The sequence below is a fragment of the Halyomorpha halys genome, unplaced genomic scaffold, assembly GCF_000696795.3.
Source record: "Halyomorpha halys isolate HHAL.00 unplaced genomic scaffold, Hhal_1.1 Scaffold916.1, whole genome shotgun sequence".
NCBI lineage: Eukaryota > Metazoa > Arthropoda > Insecta > Hemiptera > Pentatomidae > Halyomorpha > Halyomorpha halys.
The window spans coordinates 536,996-548,628 of record NW_027108073.1 but is presented as its reverse complement, the minus strand read 5'-3'; the positions used below and the strand labels follow the sequence as shown (position 1 = coordinate 548,628).

General features: G+C 34.1%; 1 protein-coding gene across 1 annotated transcript; it reads left to right on the top strand.

Annotated features, from left to right (window-relative positions):
- The first annotated feature begins 1,927 nt into the window (after positions 1-1,927).
- Positions 1,928-10,973, top strand: LOC106687139 (serine/threonine-protein phosphatase 6 regulatory ankyrin repeat subunit B). Its single transcript, XM_014430854.2, has 2 exons — positions 1,928-1,997; positions 5,676-10,973. The coding sequence occupies exons 1-2, from the start codon at positions 1,941-1,943 to the stop codon at positions 10,188-10,190; spliced, it is 4,572 nt and encodes a 1,523-aa protein (XP_014286340.1). The 5' UTR covers positions 1,928-1,940; the 3' UTR covers positions 10,191-10,973.
- The last annotated feature ends 660 nt before the right edge of the window (positions 10,974-11,633 follow it).

Below are 11,633 nucleotides of genomic sequence, written 5' to 3'. Positions count from 1 at the left end.
TGAAGAAGACGGTCCAGGAAGTTATAGGAGGTTGCGATATATGCCTCAGTACGAAGTACGACCGCCACCCGCCTAGAGCCGTGCAAGAGGAAACACCCACTGCATCGGAACCACTTAGTGACATCCAGATTGACTCATTTACATGGAAAGGATTCAAATGGATAACAGTCATCGACCTCTTTAGCAAGGTGGCCATGCGAGTAGGTTGATCGATGTAAGACATGTCACAATCTCACAAGAGGAGATCATAACACACAAAAAAGGCAATCCTTACTGGCAAGTATTACTGATTCTATAAAGCTCTATTATATACAGCGCATATGTATTAAGAAGCATTACTCTAAAAAAAAATCGTTGATGACGCAGATGGAAGTAGGTTGGGGATCAGTTTTTGACATCATTTGAAATGATTTATATTTGTTATTGCAATTGTTGAGATTATTTTCCTACAAAAATGTATGTTTTTTTAATTCATAGACAAATTAAATCATTTACGAAAAATTATGTTTGGTTTTTTGAATAATGAGTTTTAAAATGTTATTCTTCAATGAACTTGTCTGCGTTCCATTACCAATAATAGTTAAAAGTTCAGAACACATTTTAATACGATACTACAGTGAAATATTAGCCACTCAGAAAATATTAGTTCTTGTCATGTCACTGTTGATTTTTTTTTATTAATCTTTCCGATGATACACCTTTAAACTCCTCATTATACTGAATGGACACAATTAAGATGGATTAATAGAAATTAAAAAAAAAATTGAAGTAACTTAAAAAAAAAAACAATATCCATAATTTTTACAAAATGGCGACCTATAAACCCCTCGATAATTTTAATTTTTATATACTTTTAAATGATAATCCTACCCCTTTAGCCTAATTCGTAAAATACTTAAGAGTCGCGTTAGACAACAAACTGTAATCCAATCGTCATATTAATTTAAAATTAGGAAACCTGAGGAAAAGGATGTATACTAAAATAAAGAAGATGTATATTAAAAAACAAAATTATCGTTCAGAAATGAATTGATACTTTATAAAGCAGTGCTTAGATCAATAAGATATGCCTTTTTCCTATCTGTGGAACTTCAATAATTCAATCGACTAAAAAAAACTTTATAAATCCAAAACAAATGCCTCAGAATTGTTAAAAACTTTTCATAATACACAAGAATAACTAAGATGCAGATCTAAAACACCGTGCACGAAGTCATAAACAAAATGACTCATAATTTCTTTCCCTAGCTCTTTAAACCCGTTAATATAATTTAAATAATAATAATTTAAACCCGTTATAACCGAAATAGGAAATTATACAAAAACAACAACCCATATAAACATAAGAGGACTGAGCATATATTTCTGTAAAAATCCTCAATAAACGTTTAGTATTTTATTTTGGTTAATAATTAAAAACAAAATGGGATATTTTTTTTTCTTTCAATCTGCTTTTGACTAAAATGTAAAACATACTTGATATGTGATAAGTAGTAAACAAAAATGAATTTTTTTAGGGTTAAAGTACATATTATGCTTATTACATAAAAATTTAATCAAAGAAATTTGTTCATATTTTTCTTAACGTGAACAAATAATACTAATAATCCTGAGTAAATAAATTGAAAATTTTAATAAAATTTCGAATTATACCCATCAAATTCTAATGATTATGTATTTACATTCCGTCAAACATGATCAGAAAAAAACAAGATCTTAGGAGGAAAAAAATTTAATCTAATTGTTATAAATCTGAACGTGAGTTGTTGTTGAAGAAGGCGGTCAAGGAAAAATTTTCATCCGATTACTTCCTTATGTGTTCTTCATTTGGATTAAAATTAGAAATGACGAGTGTTGGGCTGGCGTCCTTGGCTTAGCCAAACTGGATTGACCACTGTAATAGTGCAGTCCTCACCAGTGCCAACATCTTAGTTCTTGTCATGACGCTCATCCTGGTCTATCTATACCTCTTCACTACATGCCACGTCGCTCTCACTGTAAGTGTTTATCTATCAGATCTACCTCTTAGATAAGTATTTATCAAATAAATTATAATAAATTGATAAGTATTTATTTACCTCACTAAAACTATCACTAGATTCACTAACAGTTTAGTATCGGAACATAGAATATAGTATACATCGTTTAGGTACTAACATTTGATTTTCACATCAAATAAACCTATTCAATAAGAAATTAAAATGAAGAGATATTTTTGAAAATTCTTAGTTTGTGGTTATATGAAGTATATATATATATGTCCAAAAAGAGAAGAATGAATAAGATTTAATACGCTTGAACTGCCGTAAAATATTGACTTTATTGGGTTTGACACATCTCTTATATATATTCGATCAGCTGATCCCCTCAGTCAGCTGACATCAAAGTAACAGCTGACTCAGACCGAAACTATATATATATATATAATTTTTTCGTCAATTATTATAAAACAAACTACTGATTTAATATTTTAATAAATTTATTATTAGGTACTGGAATAAATGAACATTAAATTTATTTAATATTCAATATTAAAATATATTAATAATTATCAATCAAAATAATTGTTCCGGTTAACCTACGGCAACCGAAAGGTTGAATTGGAGGGGGCACCATCAAACATCATGGCATAATGGCCTACAGGATATAGTGGCGCCCCAGGTGGCCAACAGCCGAATCTCACCTCCTCCAGCGCTCTCAGTGAAGAGAAGCATCCCAGACTAAAGTGAGTGAGAGCCATCTTGTCTTCGGGTGGAAGCAGTGCATTTTTTCTTTGTCTCTGATATCAGGAATCTACCATGGGTGAGTAGAACCCTTGGAGTTTTCCTCAGGAGCAAGGGGAAGAGAAGCTTGAGAATGTAGAGGGAAAAAGAACCATGGAGTAAGTTAATTACCATTCATCACCATATAGTTCATCTATCAATAGTTAACATCCACATCATCATCAACCACCTCAATTTTATATCTACAATTCCATAGCCCAGCATTCAAAATTTACTAACCATCTAAACATAAATGTTTTCTTTTGGCCACCCACTACACTTTTGTAACTTAAACAATAGAATTTTATTTTTCATTTAGTCATGTTCATCTTTCATTTATACAGTCTACTTCAACCGAACCAGCAAACCAAAAATGAAGTGTGTCCGGCAATTCAGTTGAGGGCATACTTCATACAATAATTGAGGCAAAACCATTTGGACCGCACTACACCAACATTTTTTTTTAATATAAAACTATATAATAGTAAAAAGTTTTATTTTACATACACATATATTTAACATATTTGCAACGTTTCAGCCCTAATTCATAGGCCATTTCCAAACATAATTCCCATAATTATCTTCATTCATTCCCAGTTATATTATTAAAATAATTTTCATGTATAAAACTCATGAAAGTATTTGTTGCAATTGTACTGGAATTGTACCTTCCCACACTGGCAAAACAAGATGTATTAGTTTGCCAACTTAATATATTATTTGTATATATTTAATTGTTTATTATTTTCTTTCTAGGAGGTCAGAAAAAAAAAAAAGTTGCAATTGTAAAAAAGCCCGTATTCTCAGCAATATAAATACAAGTCAATTTTTTTTCGTATATTAATATTATACAAAAGATTGATTTTTAAAAGCTATTAATGTTAAAATTATATAAGCTGCATGTTTATAGTTCTACTGGTTAGCAGTGCACTTAGCTAAATTTATTAGGTACCTATTTTTATTTCCAATATGAAGATGAAGTTCATTAGTTTTTTAATCTACCTATGAGTTCTTCATATGTTATATTCAAATTTTTTGTTCCTGTTTTATGGTTTATTCCATAATTATTATTTGCAGCTAGTGTTATAGCATCTGAAATTTTTCTTCTTAAACTATTCATTTGTTTATAATATTTTAACATCCTGAACATCAAAAGTATGTGTTTTTTACGAATGGTACTAATGCTATTATAAAATTTGTTATTATTATATAATTTTATATTATTAATTATTTGCATTTTAGATGGGGTCCAAATTTTGAAGAATATATATTTTATTTTATTTATTTTTTTTTTAATAATTTATTTATTGATATTTACAACTGTATACACATATATACAACAAGTAAATTTTCTGCAGGTGACATAGTAACATGATAAAAACATGTGGAGAATCTACCCACTGATAGAACTCCAATAACATTTCTAGAGAAGAAGATCTCGAGGCCATCTTCTTTTCAGACGTCTAGGAGGATTATTAGGTAGTGAAGGAGAAGCCAGGTTAGAAACGAGCTGGTTTGGGTGGTTGGGAAGTTTATTATGGAAGGATTGATATCTGGTTCTGGCCAAATCGGCAAGATAGGGGACATTGAGGGCCTGATGGATGATTTGATTTGTAAAGAGCATTAGGGATTTTAGGAAGGATTTTGGACTGTAAGGATTGGATTCGAGAGGAATTAGATGGTTTAGTGGAGCCCCATAGCTCAACTCCGTATGTCCAGATAATTTTATTTTTTAAATTTATTTACTGATATTTATTATGATTACAACTGTACATAAAATACATCAACTAAATTTGAAGTAAGATCATAATGGTGTGGTACAGGCATGTAGAGAAACTACCCTGTGCTAGCACTCTTAAAAAAAATTTTACAATATAAGGTCTCCAGGTCATCTTCTTTTCAGACGCCTCAGAGGATTGCCTGGAAAAAAGTGGCAGCAAGATTAGAAACTAATGGGTTTAAGTGGTTAGGGAGTTTATAATGGATGGATTGATATCTGGTTCGGGCTAGATCGGTTACAAATGGAACATTAGGGTCTTTGTGGATGAAGAATATTTATTAAGTAAAAAATGAATCCCACTAAAAAAAAAAAATTTATTGTAATCGTGAAAAAATTCAAATTTGACCTTTCGACTGAAATGACAGCCAAGGATGTTACAGCAACATTTTCAGGAGAATCAATCATCCGGAAGTGCCACTTCATATAATCGATTTTTACACCTTTTTTCGATTTTCTCAAATAGTTTTATTAATGATCTTATCTTTGACTTCATATCCGCCACCTTCAATACTCCTTATCACTCCTCTCATTTATAATTCATAATCCAACTTGTCAGAAATGAGTTTTTCAATATCAAATTTATACATCCTTTCAAAAAAGGAAAAAAAAAAGTATTTGCAAGGTAAGCTACATAAAATGGTTATTTAATTATAAACCGATTGAATTTTAATCATTTGGAACAAATATCGGAGACACTTTGCTACCTTCCGAATTCAAAATTGATTGCTTTTGGTTAGATCTTAAAACAAATTATTTGCGGAGCACTTGTAAACTATATACCGGTGTCAAATACGTAACTATTTAGGAAAGAACAAAATTTGGCTGGCTTCATAAAGGAATCTAAAAATAAAATAAAATATTGCGCACCAAATATAAATATTAAATAATATTATGGATGCTATTTTCTTGTATATAACATATATATATACTCACTATTACTTAATGGCAGTATTAATTCTTTCTTCAAGACTACTTCTGTATCTTGTTTCATCAAACTCAAAAGTGCTATATACTTCCGAAAATTCAAGGCAAATATCTCAATAGTAACACAGCTCCTTTACAAAAAAAAAAATATATTTAAAGCTAATTTCAGAAACATACATCATTAATAATTCCTTTATTCATGATTTCAGGAGGTGAGTGATGTGGAAGAAGAATACTCAACCAGTATAGAGGATGCCCTACGAGAAGCGGAAGCATTTGATAAGGATTTTAAAGTAATGGCACCTGGTAGTAGGCTTAAAAGAAACTCTCAGCCGGATTTTAAAGATTTTCTATATCGTGCCATAGAAACCGGAAACTTAAAGGAAATTAATGAACTTCTAACACACGGCGCTGGGATGAACAGGAGCGAACAAGATGGTTCCACTCCCCTGCATATTGCTGCTAGGAAGGGCTACCAAACTATTGTTAATTTAATGTTGGCAAATAATGCAAATATCCATATAAGAGATAAGTATAATGACTCTCCAATACATGCTGCAGTGTCAAATGGAAATGTGAACATTGTTAGGGCACTTCTAGATCATGGTGCTGCTATCGATTGTAAGGGATATTTTAGTAGAGCACCTCTCCATATTGCTGCTAAGAAAGGTTATGCAAATATTGTTCTTTTACTTTTGAACAAAAATGCATTTGTAAATACAAGAGATATTAATAATGACACTCCATTACATTATGCAACGTTTTATAACAAATTAAACATTGTTAAGATACTTCTAGATCACGGTGCTATAGTCAACAGCAAGGGGAATTTCGGATTAGCGGCTCTCCATATTGCAGCTAGGAATGGCTACGAAACTATAGTTGATTTACTATTAGAGAAGAATGCAAGTATGTATGTAAGAAATATGTATAATGACACGCCTATACACGATGCAGTTTCTAATGGGCATCTGAAAGTTGTTAAGATTATTCTGGACCATGGTGGTAGTATCAATTGTATGGGAAATTCTAGTAGGACACCACTCCATATTGCTGCCCAGAGGGGCTACGAAACTATTGTTAATTTACTCTTAGGGAAGAATGCAAGTGTGGATATAAGAGATGTAAACAATGACTCTCCATTACACTATGCCGTATATAATGGTAAGTTGAATGTTGTTAAAGTACTTCTAGATCATGGTGCTTGTGTCAATAGTAAGGGAATTTCCAGTAGTACACCTCTACATATAGCTTCCGGCCTGGGCTATGAAAATATTATGCGTTTGCTATTGGATAGGAATGCAAGTGTGAATGTAAGAAACATCAGAAAAAACACACCATTACATTATGCAGTATTGTCTAATAAACAGAACGTTGTTAAGATACTTTTAGATCACGGTGCTATTGTTAACAGCAAGGGAAAGTTCGGATTAGTGCCTCTTCATAAAGCAGTTCTGAATGGTAATGAAAACATTGTTAATTTGCTGTTGGAAAAGAATGCAAGTGTTGATATAAGAGCCGAAAATAAAGACACTCCAGTACATCTTGCAGCATTATCTGGTAAAATTAAAATTATAAAGGCACTTCTAGATCACTGTGATAATATAAACAGTAAGGGACATTTCGGTGCCACATTCCTACATGGTGCTGCCTTGAAGGGATACGAAGATATTGTTAATTTGTTGCTGGAGAGGAACGCAACTGTGGATATAAGAGATCAAATTTACAACGCTCCAATACATTATGCGGCGATTCATGGGAACCTCAACATTGTTAAAACACTTTTAGACCACAATGCTCCTATCAATAGTATGGGATATTTAAATAAAACGTCACTGAACCTAGCTGCTGAGAAGGGTCATGAAGCTATTGTCGATCTATTGCTGGAGAGGAATGCAAGTTTGCATATTAGAGATAAGTTTAACTACGCCCCAATACATTACGGAGTAACTGTAGGCGACATGGAAGTTGTGAGGTCACTCGTAGCTCATGGTGCTTTTGTCAATGATAAGGGAAATCTAGAAACCACACCTATCAAAATCGCGGCAGGGAATGGCGATGAAAATATTGTTAATTTCTTGTTGGAGAGAAATGCAAGTATTCAAATGAGAGACAAATATAATGCTGCTCCTATCCATGTGGCAGCAAACAATGGGAGTCTAAATGTTGTTAAAATACTTCTAGATCATGGAGCTAATATCAATATGCAGGGAGATGCCGGACTCACACCGCTACATTATGTTGCCAAAAAGGGCTTCGAAAATCTTGCTGTTTTTTTATTGGAGAGGAATGCAAGTGCGGATATCAGAGATGCAAGTAATGATGCTCCAATACACGATGCAGTATATTTTAATAATTTGAATGTTGTGAAGGTCCTCCTAGATCATGGCGTTGCCATCGATAGTGTGGGAGAGTTTGGTAGAACTCCTCTTCATATTGCTGCTAGAAGAGGCCACGAAGCTATCCTTAATTTCCTTTTGGAGAGAAATGCAAGTGTAGATATAACAGACACTTTTCATGATGCAGCAGTACATCACGCAGTAAAGAGGAGAAACCTAAAAATGGTTATCCAACTTCTGAATCACGGAACGGATGTTAATATGAAGGGCCCAGCGGGGAACACACCACTCAGTTTAGCGGTTAGTAATGATAGTAAAATAATGGAGGTTCTAATAAATCGTGGGGCTGATGTGAACAGACAAAACCTCAATGGCCAAACTGCGCTGCACGAAGCCGTTGAAAAAGGTTACGTTGCTGTCATCGACTATTTGCTATCCCACAATGCTAGTTTAGGATACCAAGATTACATATGCTATACTCCTCTCCAGCACGCCGCTTATAATCTCAATATGAACGTGATAAAGACCTTGCTAGATCACAGGGATGACATTAACAGAAGAGGTTGTAACAATATTACAGCATTACACATTGCAATAGAAAGAAATGACTCCAAGTTAATTGACTTTCTTTTGTCTAAAAATGCTGATCCCAATGTGATGAACGAAGAAGGACGAACACCTCTAGATTTAGCTTATTCCAAATCATCTGAAGAATTCATAAAATTACTTTTAGACCATGGAGCGAAAGTTGAAGATAAAAGTTTCTTAGGATCGAAAATTCTGTTTAATGCGGTTTCTAATAATTTGTTGAAACTCGTGAATATTTTATTGAACAAGACATCATATTTTGAATCTTACCCAACTGTTATTCTTAACTATGCCACTGGAATGGGCTATCTAGACGAAGTGGAATTACTCATCAAATATGGAGCAAATATAGAAAAGAAAGACATTCATGGTAATCTTCCCCTTTCTTCAGCCGTAATGTCACAGAATGTACGAATGGTTGAATTAATACTGCAAGCATGTACGCATAAAGTTTCAAGTGCGAATTTCACGAAGTTTATGGATGCAGATTCTGATATAGAGTTCTTTTTATCTCAGACTAATGTAACAGAGATCCATAAGTTGGCAGCACTCCACATTGCTTCCTACCTAGGGGTCACGGAAATAGTGAGTCTGTTGATGTCGCACGGAGCCTCATTGGAAGTTAGAAATGAACGAGGATATACGCCACTCCACTATTCCTGTGAGGAAGGGCATGACCAAGTAGTGACATTGCTTTTAAATTATGGAGCTAATAAGGATTCTACCGATATGAACGGGACGACTCCCTTACACATCGCATGCAGACTTGGTTCGCTTTCAATAGCGCAGTTATTACTTTCCCAACCTCCAGCTGCCTTAAATTATAGTGATAATGATGGATACACTGCACTTCACTTTGCAGCTTTGAACGGTTCGCAGGAAATAGTAAAGTTGCTACTAAACTTTGGTGCTAACAAAGATGCCAAAACTAATCATCTCAAAACTCCTCTACACTTCGCTTCTCTCGAGGGTCATAAGGAAATTGCCTACATCTTATTGAACGCAGGAGCAAGTGTAGAAGCAGTAGATGTTGATGGTATGACGGCATTGCATTTTGCCGCTAGGGAAAGACACTCAGATCTGGTCAGATTATTGCTTGAATTTCATATTAGTCCCTATATTAGAAACAAAAAAGGAAGTACGTCTCTTCACATGGCTTGTGAACGGAATGATAAACCCAGTGATAAACAGAGTGAAAAAGATGTTCTTTCTTTGCTAGCAGAACATGGTCGTATTTTCCTATTAGATTCTGAACTCATGACGCCTTTGCATATTGGGTGTAGAGACAATTCCACAGGATGTGTAGAAATACTTCTGTTAAATGAAGCTGACGTATTTAGAGGAGATAAATTGCTAAATCTCCCCATACATTACGCAGCATTAAATGGTAATTTGGAAATAATGTTAATGCTACTAAGGAAACGACGTGAGCTCAGCAGTAGAGTTAACACTAATGAGGAAACTCCGTTGTTTATAGCGTCGAGGGAAGGGCACACTCAAGTTGTTGCGTTACTTTTACAGTTCGGAGTGGAAGGGTTAAGGCCTGACATCAAAGGAAGGAATGCTGTGCATCGCAGTGCTAACAGGGGTCACTTCCAAATTGTCAAACTTCTTCGACAGCATCGAGCCAATACCGAGCTAGAAGACAAATGGGGCTTCACAGCATTGAACTACGCTGCTTCTTGGAAAGGGTACCAAGACATTATAGGATATCTTTCGACCCCATTACTCAACATTACATTAGCATCTTATTTAGAAAAATCAAATCCTTTCCAAACACCGTTGATGAAAAAATAACTAGCGGCAATATATTATTTTTTTTATTCAAAACCCCTTCAAAATTTTAATGGCGTATTTATCAACAATGAACTTTCTCCTTTTTCTGTAGAACATCTACATTCTAAGGAGTCTTTTGGAGTGTATTATTTTTGTTGTCAGAATTTATAAAAGAGTGTAATCTGTTGGGGCACACATTATTTCTGAATTTAACTAATAAAAACTTAATCCTAATACTACGTGACCTTACGTAGTGTGTTGCCAACGCACCGGAGGGGGGGCAGGTGTTAACGTGTTGAATAACTGATTCGTACAGTACTGAAGTGAATCGAAAAATTTGATGTGTCGTCGCTTGATGAACTCCGGCACAGTAGGCAACTCCAACAATTGATGCAGCTCCGGTGGCCTCTTCCTCCTCCACGATTTTCCTCAACATCGAATCCTGAAAAGTTTGAAGAAGGCGCTGGGTTCCATCCGATATGTGGGTAAACAATGGTGCCCCATATAGTAGTGCTGGTCTCAGAATACTTTTGTATATCTGCAGCTTCAATCTCAATGAGAGAGCCGGAGAAGTGAGGAGGTGGTTGAGACGATATGACTTTCGTCTTACTGTTCTCGCCTTCTGATATAAATGGGCAGAAAGCTTAAGATGACGGTCTAGTTTTACGCCCAAATATACGATAGAGTTGGAAGGTGAGCTCACCGTATTATTCACATGGAGAGTTTTCGGCATTCTTCAATCAAGACTCCCGAAGACTGCAATATATTAAACTATTTATATAATATATAACAATACAACAACTATTTGTGTTTCTCTGTTCACCGTCCTTCTTCTCCATAATTTAAACTATTTATACTTCTTACTTAGAATTATGAATTTGCTCAGGGGAGCGACATTGTTTGATAAATGTTAAAATTAGCCCCATTATCAAGACTATAGTGTAATAACAACTCGACAGATATATCTATGTAACAACAACTGTTATCATTCCTGGCAATCGCAATTCTTTAGGTAAGTGTACACTAGAAGAAAATAAATAAATCAGTTTTGTATTTGTCATGTATTAGGTGTAGAGAAAGCTTTTAATTAATTATTTTATGTCACTTGTGTTAATTATAAATAATAATTAAATTGCCTTATACAGGGCTTTAGCGGTTCTAAGGCTGACCAAGAGTTCCCCGTACACATTCATGTATTTTTATTATGTATTTTATATATTTATATTATGTATCTCCATCGTTTCCTGATGGGAACCAACTGAAAATGTATGCAATATATTTAACTCGATCACTAGTTTCCATAGACACCCTTGCTATGGTATACTAGATATGAATATTTATAATTAATCATTGGAGTTCTTTTCCAACGGTGTCGTATTTATCAATTTACTATACTATTATTATTAGGTGGCATGCAGGGATTCTTAATTATAAAGTAAAGTCTTTTTTTCATATTTTATATTT